At 39.1% G+C, this 16,644-nt stretch overlaps 1 protein-coding gene across 6 annotated transcripts in view; it reads right to left on the minus strand.

Moving 5' to 3' along the window:
* C14H21orf91 (chromosome 14 C21orf91 homolog) overlaps positions 1-16,344 on the minus strand; it is a 35,509-nt gene extending 19,165 nt beyond the window's left edge. The window contains exons 1-3 of one of the 6 annotated variants that reach the window (XM_060171948.1): positions 16,051-16,200; positions 15,108-15,244; positions 13,410-13,503 (exon numbers count right to left, since the gene is read on the minus strand). In XM_060171948.1, the coding sequence (XP_060027931.1) occupies positions 13,410-13,503 (94 nt within the window). In that variant the 5' untranslated portion in view covers positions 15,108-15,244; positions 16,051-16,200. The other 5 variants (XM_060171947.1, XM_007522936.3, XM_060171946.1 and 2 more) reach the window with 5 other exon arrangements.
* Positions 16,345-16,644: the final 300 nt, after the last annotated feature.

Consider the following 16,644-nt stretch of genomic DNA (forward strand, 5'->3'; position numbering starts at 1 on the left):
CCTGTACAACAAATTCACTAAGTAGCAACATTTTAAAACATTAAAAAATGCATGTAAAGAAACATGGTCTGGTTTGGGAAATACAAATGCTTAAGACAAAGTAAGTTTTAAGTATTTTAATTTTATTTCCATGAAGGAAATGAAACAAAGGCCTAATATGCTGAAATGGTTGGAAAGAACATATACACAATGATAATACAATAGTTTAAATTTCTTTTAAGATTGTGAGAAAAATGTTAAGCTAAAGCATTTGATTAAAAAAAAGTATTTAATCTTCAAATGATCCCTTGTCACACAGATCATAACCTCAGTATAGTTTTATATGGCAATTCTCTTTAGATACACAAGTTTTAAGTAGAGAAAAAGACAATGATAAAGTGAGTACACTTTAGTAGTTTGGGGGGGGTTGGGCGGTGGCACACTGTGTGAGCCCAGACATTACCAGAAACTATGACGGGTTCAAGCCCCAGGTCCTCACCTGTAAATGGGAAGCTTCATGAGTGGTGAAACAGTGCTGCAGATGTCTGTCTGTTTCTTTCCCATCCTCTTTCTCTCTACTGTTCTCTCTTCTCTCTACTGTCTCTATCCAACACATATAAATTTATTAAAAAAAAAAAAAAAGAAATGTAGTACAGAGTCAAATCAAACTTATTCAATGTCCTTAAAATGTTTTGTTGCCAACCAGGAGGGTTCTAGAGTAGTATCTAGACTTCTGAACTTAAATGTATTAAATTTTAAGTTCAAGCCCTGGCATTGCATGTGCCAGAGTGATGCTCTAGTTATTTTTCTCTCTTACTCATGTGAATAAATCTTTAAAGAACATTATTTTGTGAGTGCAGAAGCTACTTAATACACAGCCCAATCACAGCTACTTTTTTCAGCAGTATTTGTTCTTCACAGATGAGATGAAAATAAAGTCCTTGTATATTTCAATTTCAATTAATATTAGCATTTATGACAAACACATGTTGTATTTACCGAAGGACTCCTAAGTCCAATAGCTTTTGTTATCTTCCTGGCAGTTTTAGGCTTATCATCACCTCTACTTCACATATCTATTCCAAAATCTAGGCAGTAATGCCTACCTAAGGAGACATAAATGGTGTGTAAGACAGTGAGAACTAGATAAGTAGACAAGAAAGTGAGAAAGAAAAGGAAGGGGATAGGAATGGAAGTTGCAATGCATGACTGGCTTGTACAAATAAGAAAGATGAAAATGAACAAATAAGCTGATAGCAGGTTTTGAAATGTAAACCTGCCAAATTAGGAGTCAAAAGCTAACCTGAAGACAATGGTCAGGAATTGACCAAGAATTCTGAGAGACAGAGTGGCATGATCATATTTGTACTTTAATGATCTTCCTAATGATGCTGAAGGAACTGGAGTTGTGGAGTGCAGATAGGGGAAAGAGGAGTTAAGTCTATGGATGAATTAAGTGAGTTTTGAGAGAACACTGTTAGCAGGAATAAGAGCCTAGGTCAGCAGCAGTGGGGATGGAGAGCAAGACAACAGACTGAAGGATCAGTAGGACCCAGGGAGAGATTGCATGGGGGTGGGTAGGTGGGAAGGAAGTGAATGAGATTAGTAGTAACAGGCTGCTTTCAGTCCATAGACTAATCCACCCTTGCAAATTGGAAAACCAACGGTAGCTGAGCATACAACCTGAAAAGTCAGTCTAGGCGAATGTCTAATTGAGTCTGACTAAGCTCTAATTCACCATCATGCCTGCATAGCCCTACACTAATGGTCTTGAAGGATTATGCTGCTATTCATGCACTAAGGACAGTTTTTCTAAATTTAGTCCTTAGCTCATCAGCATAGGAATCAACTGGAATTCTTGTTAAAACACTCTTAAATTTTAATTCTAGAACTATTGAATCAAAATCTCTGCTGAAAGAGGCCCCAAGTTCCGTGTGCTCTCCCAAGATGGAAGAAATAGAAAATGCATATGCATGTGAAAGGCTATAAATCTGGATGGAGAAAATTACATTCAAGACACTTGTAGACTACCTACATAGAGAGCAGCCAGTTGATGCTTAAACGAGTTGGGGCCCAGTGATATTTGCAGCATTCATTGGTTCAGAGACATATAGTTAAAGTCACTGCAGGAAAAAAAAAGTGCAATTTAAGAAAGGCAAGGAGAAAATTCAACAAAACACTAGAATGTCATGGCCCTGTAATAGGCAACAAACTTGAGGAAAAGACAGAGGAGTGGGCAGACAAAAGGTCAGAGAAATTTTATCAAAGAACTTAGGGAGCTGAGTTGCTTCAAGAAAGGAAAATGTTAAATGTCAGGTTTTTAAAAAGGCAAGAACAGGAAACTGGTGAGTAGATTAACTAGGAGGTCACTGGTGAAAGCCAAGAAGATTGCTGGTAAATTATAGGGATTCTGAAGAATAAGTGAGGGAAGTGAGAAACTGGAGACCTTGAATAAATAACAGTTCTTTCAAGAAGTGTGATCTACAGGGATGAAGAGAAAGCTTTTCCTTTGATTTTTAAAAATTTTTTTTCTTTTAAATTGGGGAACCATGACATTTCTGCCACTATAATTATTATTTTGGTCTAGTTCCCAGGTTACACAGAAACTGTTAGGTAGGCAAGATGATGAAGCAGTGTAAGGTAAAAACAAAGGGAGGAGAGGGTAAATAGAGGAATGAAGAAGAGTGGGTGGTAGAGGCTGTACGAAACATGAAATTAAATTGTTCCCTATCTATTGTCTAAACTGAGAGATTTAAAGCTTTTCCCCAAGACTTTCCTTATGAAAGATACAACACACTAACAGCCTAAAGCTGCGTTTTTGGTGAGGTTGTGTTGCACCTGGTACAACACACACCTTATAGTGTTCAAGGAAACTAGTTCAGGCCCCCAGCCCCCTCCTGCAGGGGGGAAGTTTCACAGGTGGAGGCGTAGTGCTGCAGGTCTCTGTCTCTCTCCCGCTCTATATTCTTCTTCCCTTTCAATTTCTGTCTCTCTTCTAAATAAATAAAAAAATTAATTTTTGATATGATAAAAATAGTCTGGTGAGCCAAGGATACTTTCATAATATTAAATAAGAGACCCTCTAAGGGTAAACACTATTAACAGTGTTAGTGAAAAGGCAGTAAGAATATAAATATACATATATTTAAAATTTATTTATTATTGGATAGTGAAAGAGAAATTGAGATGGGAGGGGAAGATAGAGAAGAAGAGAGACAGACACCGGTAGCCCTACTTGACCACTTGTGAAGCTTTCCCACCTGTAGGTAAGGAGCAAGAGCTTGAACCTGGGTCTTTGTGCCCTGTACTGTGTGCATTTAATCAGGTGCTCTACTGCGTGGGCCTATAAAAACTTTTAAATATATTATTATTGTTTGGGGCCAGGAGATAGTTCACCCAGTAGACCACATATTTTACCACACATTAAGAAGCCAGGCCCAAGTCTCTGGCACTACAGATAAGCATCATGCAAAGGGCAGAGTGGTGCTGTGGTGTCTCTCCTCCCCACTTTGCCTCAATCTGATACTGAAAAGAGAAGCAGAGTCTGCCAGGAGGAGTGGAATTACATAGGCACAAAAGCCCCAGTAGAAAAAAAAAAAAGAGTATAGTGGTTCAGGAGGTGGGGCAGTAGATAAAGCATTGTACTCTTAAGCATGAAGTCCTGAATTTGATCCCCAGCAGCACATATACCAGAGTGATACCTGGTTCTTTCTCTCTCCTATACCTCTCATTAATAAATAAGTAAAATATTTTTTAAAAAGAAAAAAAGAGTACAGTATAGGCACACATTATCATCCTAAATACTTAAAAAAAGATAATTATCTGAAGGGAGAAATAACACTCCTCCTCAATATTACCAAACCTCCTCAACATATAAGATTCTTATTTTCAAAACAGACTAGTAATTAGTGGTTATTAAATTAATTGCAGATATTTTGCACTAGTCAAAAGTTTTATATATTAAAAATGTCTTAATAGGGAGTCGGGCAGTAGTAGCACAGCGGGTTAAGTGCACATGGCACAAAGCGCAAGGACCAGCATAAGGATCCCGGTTCGAGTCCCTGGCTCCCCACCTGCAGGGGAGTCACTTCACAAGTGGTGAAGCAGGTCTGCAGGTGTCTATCTTTCTCTCCCCCTCTCTGTCTTCCCCTCCTCTCTCCATCCTATCTAACAATGACATCAATAACAACAACAATAACAACAATAAAAAACAAGGGCAACAAAAGGGAAAATAAATATTAAAAAAAAGTCCTAATAAGAGCTTACTGTCTAACACTTCAGTGGTTAGAAGGCATTTTTAATGTCTAATAAATCTCCACATTATGTGGGAAATGTACATTAAATGTGAATTTGAAAGAAGACATGGAAGATGTTAGTAATTGAATTAAAATTTTATAGAGATAATAATCTTACATTACCTACTAATAATTTTCTCTTAAACTTCACAGTGAAGGTACTTTGAGACTGTCTTATCTATGACTGCTAGAAGAATTTCTGTCACACAGTAGCTGCTTAATAGTCACTTTATAATAGTCACTTAAATATTCTAGGGTCTTGGAGCCAATGAGATAGTTCACCTGGGAGGGTGCCTGCTTTGCCATGTGCTAGACTCAGGTTTGAGGCCCTGGCATACTACAGATTCCTAAAGTACTGAGAGGGGTTTGGGTGCTGTGGTGCCCCCTACACCTCTCTTCTATCTGAAAGTGGTGAAGCACTGGCAACAACAGAATGAAATAATCACTATGGTTTTGATCACAAAGCTTTACTTCCCAGAATTAAAATTTGACAGGTATATAAATGTGATGATTTTGGCTTACTGCTACCCAGTTGGAAGAATAATCAAAAAGTCTACCAGAAATAGACACACTATGATAAAACTATTAGTAACTATCAGCAGACTTGATTCCCTTGTTAAGCCTCTAAATCTAAGACTTAGTGTTCAGTGGTTTCACTTCCCATCAAACTCCTAACAGATGGTACACCAAATTGGATTAAACTAATTTAAATCTCTAACTAGAACTACAGTTGATAACATTTTGGTAACTCTGTATTGTTACTTAACCACTTTGATTTTGTGATTTGAACCACATATATTCTCATGATCTTATTTGCAATTCACAAACTTAATACTAATTTCTTACATAATGTGGAAATTTCCAATTAATATATTGTGGAAGCCTCTTCTGATTTCGTGTTATATAAATATGGGCTGCTTTCATATTATATCAAGTAATATATGCTGGAAAATTATTTTAAGTTTTATTAGAATGTCAACAGAACTGTACTTCTAAAATGTCATCTATTGATGCTGTGAAACTTAACACTTGCATTTTCTAAAGTCAGAAATTAAAAATCACACTTTGTAAACCACCTGTTACCTTTTCTCCCTAGCAAAGGTCTCACACTCAAGCTACTAAGGCTGACTGATGACAGGTACTGACATTTTATACTCTGCCTGTTTACTCAAAATCTTATCCCCCCTTGCGTATATTAGCCTCCATTACCTGGATGGTTGGGAGGAGAGACTAGTTAAGTAACTACTTTATTATCAGCTGTTACCGACATGGTCCTTAGCAAATGTGCAACTCACCTTCCTTTGTCCTTTTAGGCAGGAATCGTCAAGACTGTTTTGTGTATGTTGCTTATCTTCTTACTCTTCTCTCCTCATGATCATCCAATCAACTCAAGAGTTCCAAAGCTAACATTTTAACAGATTGCTGTTTATTTAGATTACAATCTACATAGAGATCGTATCTCTCCATTGCACTCTCTTGGGTCATGAGAAATGTACATTGTCAGTTATTCTGCCAAATGAGTATTAATCAAATAGTGTCACAGGTGGGAATTAGTTAAAAAGTTAAGCATACCGTAGGACCCAAATTGTGTTCATTGCTTAAATATATCACATTTGTGTAACATCGCCAAGTCTACTTTGTAATTTTTGGTAAAAATTCCAAGTAATTTTCATCGAAAGGAAAAAAGATTTAGGTACTTATTGATTTAGGTTTTTTGGAATAAGAGATTCAAGGGTTTAAACTTCGAAGCTGTATGATTTTGGATTAATTAGCCAGACTCTGATCACTTTCTCTATTCATCAAACTGAGGTAACGTAACACTTACCTCATGCTACTGTACTGAGAAATTAAATAATGCAAGAAAACTGCAAACTCGGTGACAATGTACAGTACAACTCAGGTAACTCAATTACTAGCTTTTCCCCACTTGAAGGTAATGATTGCTCAATCCCCAGCACCAGTGATGAGATGAGCAGTACTCTGGTGTCTCTTTCTCATTAAAATATATTTTTTAAAGTGATGTTTCACTTTCTTCAGTGTAGAGAGAGAAACCTGTCTTCATCTTCTTTCTTCACAGTCTAGTACTATTTTACATGTGATAAGAAAACTATCCTACATTTCCTGGAAGCTGATTTCTCTTAACTTTCCAGAAACAATTCTAAATTATTTTGAATCCCTTCACTGAGATAATTTTGTCCTATGTATTAAAGATTTTTCAACCTAGATTTGTTTCCTGATTGTTTTTGTCTTTGCGAGTATACTAGTAAGAATTATAAATTTTAACCAGAATTATCCTCTCATCCAAGCATTAACCAGGCCTGACCCTGCTTATAGCTTCCGAGACCAGACAAGATCAGGTGTTGAACCAGAAGTAACAACAAGTCCTTTAAGTTTCGTATTATGGTTTCATTAGCACTATGCTATGCTTTCACTGAGCGAAAGAAAGCAAATATAAAAACGTCCCTACTTACAACTGAGATGGGTATCTCTAGATCAACTGACAGGATAAGCAGATTGTGCAAGGCCTCCCAGGTAATACTGATGGAAACTGGACTTCAGGTAGCCTAGTTTTCAGTGTGCCTCACATCTGCAGATATGGGGCTTGGGCTTTGGAGCTTGTGCTCCAATAAATCTTATGCTCTGTTCATAGTGTGCCAAGTCTTCTTGGAATAACTTCAGGAGTTTAATTTTTTTAATTTTTGTTAGTCAGATTCTAGCACACTAAGTTTAAGGTTCAGTAAAATAAATAAATAAATAAATAACTGCTCTCCTTGGTAACATTTGAGAATCAGTATGATAATATAATCTTAGGTTTCTTGTCAACAACAATAATAACAATAACCACAACAACTATACAACAACGAGGGCCCCAAAAGGGAAAAAACAGTCTCCAGGAACAGTGGATTCGTGGTACACCAAACCCAAGCAATAACACTGGAGGCAAAAAACAAAAACAAAAAACCTTTTGTTGTGTTTGGTGGAAAGTACTGTCTATTTTTATTCTGCTGGTTAAAAAAACAAAATCCCAAGGTATCACCACATTATTCACAATATATTATTCTTTTGAATTTGATATAAAATTCTTCTAGTCATAACACCTAGAAACATCTATGTATATTTCAGGAAGATCTTATGAAATTCTGTGCAAAGGTAGAATTTCATACTTAATCTTTAGAGCAGAAGTGAACCATTTCACTACAGGCAAGTTTTAGGAAAAAAAAAAAGTTCTCAAAGCATATATATACTCATTATTTTATGATGCTGCTTGTGTTATTGCTGATTACTTACTAGTAAATAAAACTGGCTAATCCTTATGGAACTACATGTGGTTTCAAGTATAAGGGAAGATGTCTGAAAATCAGTTGCATATACAGATGCGTAGCTTGGGAAGAGGAGGATTCGGGAGGCAGGTATAGACCTTACCGACTTATCAGCAAATAAAAAGGTTATGATAGGCCAGAAGAAGTGAAGCTTAAACCCAGTACAGAGCATGTCAATATTAAGAATGAAAAAACAAAACAAAACAAAACAAAATCGCAAGAATAAAGGAGCCACAGAGGATACTGTCAGGACTAATCAGAGGTATAAGGAAACTCAATGAGAGAATACCATTATCAGAGGGGCTAGCCTACAATTTAAACTGTTAAAACCTGCTCAGTGCCAAATAAGAGTTTCCATAGTGGTCACAACTGCTCTAAAAGACTTGGACTTGAGTCCCTTCTGTGTCACTTATTCTCTATGTGACTTCTGGGTACAAATAGTATTTGACTGGAATCTTGGACTGACCAGAATGATCATGCAGAAACGAGATAATTGCTACTTACTTCCTAGTTCTGATGATGAACCTATCTTAGTTATGATAAATGATCTCTTATGTTTAACTATTAATTAGGCAAAGTAAGGGTTTCCAGCCTTTGTCATTTCTAAGATATTTTTAGCTATACACTATAGTGTGTGTCACTGAGCGAAAGAAAGCAAATATAAAACCATCCCTACTTACAACTGAGATGGGTATCTCTAGATCAATTGACAGGATAAGCAGATTGTGCAAAGTCTCCCAGCTAATACTGATGGAAACTGGACTTCAGGTAGCCTAGTTTTCAGTGTGTCTCACATCTGGAGATATGGGGCTTGGGCTTTGGAGCTTGTGCTCCAATAAATCTTATGCTCTGTTCATAGTGTGCCAAGTCTTCTTGGAATAACTTCAGGAGTTTAATTTTTTTAATTTTTGTTAGTCAGATTCTAGCACACTAAGTTTAAGGTTCAGTAAAATAAATAAATAAATAAATAACTGCTCTCCTTGGTAACATTTGAGAATCAGTATGATAATATAATCTTAGGTATCTTGTCAAGAATGTCAAACTACCAAATGGCAGGGTCAAAATTCAAGTCCAGGTCTGAGCTCAAGGTCTTATGCTTAAATTTCAGAAATGAAGTGAAACAGTTACAGATCTGTCCAACAGTAAAGAAGCAATCTCCCCTGAGCAGGTACTTTGCATAGCGGAATGACCATGTTAGCCATCATGGAAAGAGGATGTGAGAAATTAAAGGTTTTCTTTTTAAATCCCAACATCTAAGTTGACTAATCACATGAGTTTTTAACAGATTTTTTTGTTTTTTAAATTGAGACCTCTATTACCTCAGCAGCAGTAATCATTAAACAAAAATACTGAGATGGGTGAGAAACTTGAAAATTCTACTTTCTGACAAATCCATATGATGTGTAGTTGCTTACCCACCCTCAGAATACAATCTTGCTAAAAAACAAAAACAAAAACAAAACCTCTTCCAGTTCAAACTCTCATATTAGACAAATCACCACAGCATTACTTGCTGGTCCTAAGTTACAACTCAGATACTTTGCCGGAGTATAATAATCTTTGATTATCAGAAAGACTGATTGTGCTAGCTGCCTTGTCATATACATTAATAAAATATAGATGACTCTGTGGCCCAGGAGGTGGCACAGTGGCTACAGCACTGGGTTTACAGAGGTCCTGAGTTCAATCCCTAACACAGAGGAAAAGTTGCTGATAGTCCTTGAATAATAAATAACAAGTCTTGACTTATTACTAAGTCAAATATTTAACACTGCGATTCAAACTCCTGCCTATGTTGGCCAAAGACTTTGTGAACTAGGTTAAAAGTGAAGACTTTTTAAAAGGGTTCAACAGTGCATTAACTGAGTGAAAGCACTGGCTACCTCTGGCTGATACTATCACTGAAAACTTACCTAAATCTGAGTCTGCTTCTAGAAAAGTTACTACAAACATCTGCAAATTAGTAGAGATCAATGTGTGAAATGGGTTACCTAAAGAGTAGCCAGAAGAACTGCTCAGGGGGCAGGGCAGAAGCACATCAGGTTAAGTGCAAATGGTATGAAGCACAAGGACCCGCTCAAGGATCCTCTGGCTACCCACCAGCAGCAGAGTCGCTTCACAAGTGGTGAAAGTCTGCAGGTGTCTATCTTTCTCTCTCTCCCTCTCCTCTCTTAATTTCCCTGTGTCCTATCCAATTAAAGAAAAATTGGGGGGGGGGGAACCACCAGGAGTAGTGGATTTGTAGTGCAAGCATTGTTGAGCCTGTGATAACCCCAGAGGGGAGAACAAAAGTTTATTTATCAACTAGCAAGATCTACCTACACACACACACACAAAAAACCCTCTGCTTGGCATAATAGGAATTATCCAGTTTTATATATAAAAAAATTTTCTACAGGCTAGGGGTATGGATCAACATGTCAACGCCCATGCCAAGCAAGAAGCAATTACAGAAGCCAGACCTTCTGCATTCCATAAAAACCTTAGGTCCATACTCCCAGAGGGATAAAGAGTAGGGATGCTTCCAGTGAAGGGGAGGGCATATGGAACCCTGATGGTGGGAATTGTGTGGGATTGTAGCCCTCTTATCCCACAATCTTGTAGATCATTATTTAACCACTAATACAATTAAAAAGAATAAAGTTTCTTTCTTTGGGAAAGAAAGTCAATTACAAAAGGAAAGCAGAAACACTCTAAAAATAACCTGTGCAATATTCTGACACAAAATAAAAATACATAGCATGAAGGAACAGATAGTACATACTAATCCCTAGACCTTTGTCCCCATCAGGCAGTAATATTTTTAACTTTGTTACACTACAGCTGAGTTTCATTACTGGCTCCTCACCTCCCAGGGCCACCTCCTTTCCAACCTTAGTGAGTGGTATTAATATGGTCATTAAATAACTTATTTGAGATTTGAGCATAATGGACTGTTGACACATTTAAGAGCATCTGATTGGAGGCTTGGCAGCACACACATTACCATGGTGACATTCAAGCCCTGGGCACCACCAGGGAGTTGGGGTGTGTGTTTGTGTGTGTCTTCACAAGTGGTAGAGCAGTGTTCTACCTCCCCTTTCTTTCCCTCCTCCTCCTCCTGTTCTTCTCTTTGCCTCTCACCATCTAGAGGAAAGAGGAAAGAGGGAGGAGAAGGAGGAGGAGGAGGAGGGGGAGAGGGAGGGGGAGGGGTTGGGGAGGAGGAGGAGGGGGAGAGGGAGGGGGAGGGGTTGGGGAGGGGGAGGAGGGGGAGAAGGAGGAGGAGAAGAAGAAGAGGAAGAAGAAGAAGAAGGAGAAGGAGGAGAGAAAAAAAAAAGCCACCAGTAGTAGTGAAGTGAAGTAGATACTGAGCCTCAGCAATAATGGTGGAGAGAGAGGGAAAAAAAAAAAGCATTTGATCAAACACATAATAAAGCTCAGTGTCTTGGAGCCAAGGACAGACTCCGTGTACTAGTAAGTCTATGCATTTATTGCCTAGTCCTCGAAGTAGGCAGGCCAAGTTATTCTAAGATGAATGATAAGCCCAAGAAAACTGACTTCCGTTAACATTTTAAAAGATTTGAGTCTTCAAAATGCATTTCTTAGGTCCCAGAAGTATATTACCTATGACCTGGCAGTACATAAAATTCTTTTTAACTATTTTAACAGAAGCTTATATCCCTGCTCATAATAATAAAAAAAAATGCCTCCAATATGAGTAGATTATCTTGTTATTTCTCTTTTGTCTGTTTTCATTTTATAAGTATTTGTATGCACATAGCCTTTAAACAAGAAACTAATTCCTGGAAAGTAACTTTCTGTTTTCTGTTTTTTTACCACAGCACTGCTCAACTCTGGCTTATGGTGGTGCAGGGGATTGAACCTGGGACTTTAGAGGCTCAGGAATGAAAGTCTCTTTTGCATAACCATTATGTATGCTATCTACCCCTGCCTGAAAGTAACATTCTGAAAAGCATAAAATATTTTTACTTACTACAAATGTGTGGACTCAAAATTAGTCTCACAGTAATACCCCTTAAAGTTGTTTTTTTTTCTTACTAGCCTCTTAACAGAAAAAGAATAGTATGCTTTAGAGAAAATTTAATAATTAGTAAATTGGAAAACCAAGCAAAAAGCAACATTATCATAGTACAAAAAAAGTTACACCAGACTAAAAGTTAAATGTACTTTTTAAGGCCCTCTAAAAGTATTGACTGACATTGTGCTGAGAATTTAGTACATAAGGAAAACATTTATTTTGTAGCAACATGGCATTAAGCATGTGTGAATTCACGATTCATGTCACCATTTTCATTCTTCTTTAAGAAAGGGACAGAGAGGAAGAGATATGATAACACCAGAGCTCTCTTGGTGTCATGATACTTCCATATGGTACTGGCATAGCACATGTACAACATGTGTCCTACCACATGAACTATCTTCTACTTTATTCATTTATTTATTATTGGGGAATGTCACTTGCATGATTTCCCTATTCCTGGGCGATTTTCCCACCCATTTAATTTCTGATACAAAGAGACAAAGAAGAAAAACAGAGAAATGACACTATAGCATCAGTGCACTATTCAAGGAGCCTCAGTGTGCTGTGCACGACGTTCCCAGATGGTGCCGGGGACTTGGATCTGGGTCCATGAGCATAGTAAAGCTGCAGGTTATGGGATGTGCTATTGTCCAACTCACTCAAAAACATTTTAATAGGCTGATTAACATAGACTAAAGATAAACTTCATTATTTTTAAGGTGTGTTGTGATAAATATTTTTTCCAATTTTTTTTGAGAGGGAGGCAATGATCTTTAAAAACTGAAAATTCACAGAAATCGGTGTTCTATTTCCCTCTTTTACAATAAATAATCTTGTTAAATTAAAATATTAATATTGTACTAGTGCTTCATTATAGTAAATAGGAAATTATATTGCCAGGCACTGACGACTAATATTAGATACATTAAGAAAATTTAATTCTAAAATAAATTTTCTCAAAAAGGCTTAAGTGGCATTTTAAAATATAAAACCTTGGGGCTGGCCAAATAGCTCACTTGGAAATAGTACAGCTTTGCCATGTGTGTAAACCATGTTTGAACCCAGCCCTCACCACTTCGAAGAGGATTTACTGCCTTGGTTTCTTTACCTTTCTGCCTCTTTGCATCCACCCTTCCTTCCTTCCTTTTTATTGCCACAAGTGTTATCACTGGAATTCAATGCCTGCATGAGGAATCCATCATCCACTGCTCCTGGTGGCCAGTTTCTCCTTTTCCTTTTCTTTATTTGATATGACAGAGAGGAATTAAGGGGAGAGGGGAAGATAGACAAGGAGAGAGACAAAGAGACAACTGCAGCTCTGGCTTTACCACTCATGAAGCTCCACTCCCCCTCCCCAAATGCAGATGAGTAGCAGTGGCTCAAACCCAGGTCCTTGTACATGTGCACTTAACCAGATGTGCCACAGTCCGGTCCCTAATGATCTGAAAAAGTCAGCCCAAAGCAGTGGTGCCCTAAAGACTACACCCCAAACCCTATTTGTGTGGGTGTAGTGTACATGCTTTGAGTGTAGCATGAAACAGCTCTACCTCAAAGTAAGAATTATTTTGTCTTTTAAAGTCAAGATAACTATCATTTTTACAAGGTCTGACTCATAGCATGCTTATATGTTGAGACAGAGTACATTTCTTAGGTCTGAAGATTTAGTTGCATCACCTTTAAAGTGAGTTAACACTAGTTATCTCAGACTTTACTTTGACTTAAATAAACTAATGTATGCTAAGAGCTTAGTACAGTGCTTGGAACATAACAGCTTGCTATCATCACTACAAACACCTTGAACAATGATCTGGTCCTCAGTTTCTTGGGGTATGAGTCTTGGGGCAGGTAAAATACAAACTTGGTTTAGGTTTCCAATGTCTTTGCTCATCTAAAGTGAAAATCTACAATCAGAAAGAATACTTAGGGCCAACTCTCTATCTCTAAAGAACATAAATTTAGGTAATTCATTCTACTGTAAATAAGGGCTTGGAAACCTAAACACCACAAAAGAATCCCATTTTTAAACTGAACACAATTATAATTATTACATTTTAAAATCCAATATGTAATCTATATATACCACGAGAGGCCAATGATCTTTCTATCAATTATCATACTCAGCAACTACAATCTTCCAAAAAGTATAATGGCAAAATTGTCATAACCATTATGATCTTAAATTGAAGGTGAATACTATATAACTAACTCTGCCTGCTTTTATTATCTACTTAAGGTTGTAATTTTGACTTTTTACTACAGAATATCTAAATTTATAAATATGATCCCTTCAGTAGTCTTTGAAAAGCAAGTCCTAATAGGAATCCTATGTATTTGCCATTTTTATTATAAGGACATTTCATCTTCTCTCTTTAGAACAGACAATGAAAATTTTTGTATATTCAACCTAGGAAGAGGAATAAAAAAACTGTTGTAGAGCTGCCCAAAATCTAAAGATTAAGCAAGATCTTTCTACTAATAAGGTACAATTCCAAACTTAAAAGACAAACTTTTTTAATTGCAGAATATTTTTTAGTGTGATTCATAAACATTAGTTTCAAAACCAGACTTTTATCATGATGTCTAAGATATGAAAGTAACAAGGGGAGTAGGCGGTAGCATAGTGGGTTAAGCGCACTTGGCATAAAGCGCAAGGACTGGTTGGGATCCTGGTTCAAGCCCCCGGCTCCCTACCTGCAGGGGAGTTGCTTCATAGGCGGTGAAGCAAGTCTGCAGGTGTCTCTCTTCCTATCTCCCCCTTCTCTCTCAATTTCTCTCTGTCTCTATCCAATAACAAAAAAGAAAAAAAAATTTTAAAAAGTAACATGATTCACGTGTCTCTTAGAAGCAAACCACTGATATTCAGACACATTACCTGCAGTAGTTCAAATACTTTCAGTGACAGATTAAAAAAAATATTGGATAATTCTTTTTTCATGTACTCTTAAAGGTGCTACCAGAAAACCGTTAAAAAAATTTTCCAATTTTTAATAGTTATTAAAGGTGTATGTGATCACTGAAGTTATGTAAAAATTTAAACGCTCTTCCAGATAATAAGATAGTACTGGAAAACAGTTGTGACTCACCTCAGTCAGGAACTAGAGTGGTAAGACAAATAAAACAAAGGTAGAGAGGCTAAGACATCACTGCATGGAAGCCTTCCCAGTGCACAAGTGAAAGGGCTTGAATGTGGGTGGAGCACATAGCTCAGCAAGCAACTTTCCAGGTGATCTATCTTGTTCATCCATTTTATAGCTCACTTTTATATTACCAAAAATGGGGTTGTATTGAGAGAGGAAAAAAAACAAACAAAAAAACCCCCACCTCTTCTAACTTCAGCTGTTTTCCTGAAACCCTTATCTTCAACAGATCTCCACATTTCAGATTCAGTACTTTCCAATCAATCAAGAAATTTTAATTCTACCTTGTAAGTAGTTAAACATAAGATGCTATCTAAAGTTGATGCCATAAAATCAATCTATATGGTAATCTTACCGTCAATATTTAGCTCAAAACAAACGTGGCAGAAGGAGAGTGTTTCTTTGTCAGTTCCCAGTTTGCAAACACTGCAAATGTTGTCATCATTCAAATCAATGTTTACAAACTGCTCCTCTTCGTTCATAGTGCCCCTGCTAAGAAACAGAAAAGGGAAGTTACACAACCCTTGGGAACTTCTAGGAAACCAGAAGGATGCTGTTCAGTTGATCTAAGTTAAGTAACACTCCATCAACTGAGTACCACCACGCTACTTGTACTCCAAAGCCACTTTCCTAAGTGTGTTAGAAAAAAGACTCACAGCTAGTAAAACACAAAGTTCACCCAAGGTTGACAGTATGCTTCAGTGCCCCACTCTCACCCTATATTTCATCTGAAAGTTAAGCATTTTAGGAGCGGGGGGGGGGGGGTTTGATAGCATAATGGCTATGCAGAGACTCATGCCTGAGACTCCAAAGCCCCAAGTTCAATCCTCCACACTACCATAAACCAGAGTTGAGCAGTGCTCTGGTGTAAAAGAAAAAAAAAAAAGTTAAAAAAATTTAAAAAAGGAAAGCAGTTTAGTGTCTTTCTCCAGGCTGCCGCCCGTGATCCAGCAATTCAGCAAAGACCTAGTTAAGCTCGAGGCCTTTTCTGCCACCAGGGTCTGTCCGTCAACTTCGAGCTGTGACAGAAGGGACAGCGACGTGCTCGGGTCACTGGGCAAGAGCAGTCTGGGGGGCGCAGCTGCAGGGAGAGGCAGGTGGAAGCGCGGGTGCGCGGAGGGCATCGCGGCCACGTCCCGGGCACCCGCGCCGAGGGCCAGGCAGTGGCTACAGCAGGCGGCTCGGGCTCGGCGGGAGACCGGGTGACTGAGCTCGACAAGATCCCATAAAGAGCAAGGATCTGAGACCCGCGGGAGTCTCCTCCAGAGTCAGGGGCATGTGCCCACTACTCTGGGCACCTTGGAGCCCGAGCCATCTCTCCGTCTGTCTGTCCGTCCGTCGGGGCACCCCGCGCGGAGCAGCGCATAGGACCTCGAGGCTCGGAGCACGGAACGCGGCTGGACGTTGGGTCCCGAAAGCAGGTGGGTCGGGGGCCGGGACTCCGAGGTCTTTACCGTCCGCCGCAGCAGCCGCTCCAGCGCCGCCGCAGGGAACCCGCGCGGCTCCGGCTCCCCGACTATTGTTTCCGGCCGCGGCAGAGGCGCAGCGCGAGGCGGCAGGAGCGCCCGGCCCCGCCCCCGGCGATACCATTCATACACACTCCGCGGGGGTGGCGGCGCGGCGCAGGGCAGGGCTGCGCTTCCCTCCGAACGCCGCGGGCGCTCCGTTCTCAGCTACACGGATGTGTCCTTCCAAGCTCGGACTTTCCCCCGATCCCGCAGCTTTTACTCTGGTTTCTAGTCGTTCTCGGGAAGGCCGCCTCCCGGGCACCCCCATTCTGAGAGTCGTGGGTGGAGCCGCCGTTACTAACACCCCTTGAGCGTAGTGGAAACTTCTGCCCCGGGGCGGGGAGCGCAGGGGGGCGGGGGCAGAACAGTGACAAGGAAGGGAGA

This window comes from Erinaceus europaeus, chromosome 14 (assembly GCF_950295315.1).
Source record: "Erinaceus europaeus chromosome 14, mEriEur2.1, whole genome shotgun sequence".
Lineage (NCBI taxonomy): Eukaryota > Metazoa > Chordata > Mammalia > Eulipotyphla > Erinaceidae > Erinaceus > Erinaceus europaeus.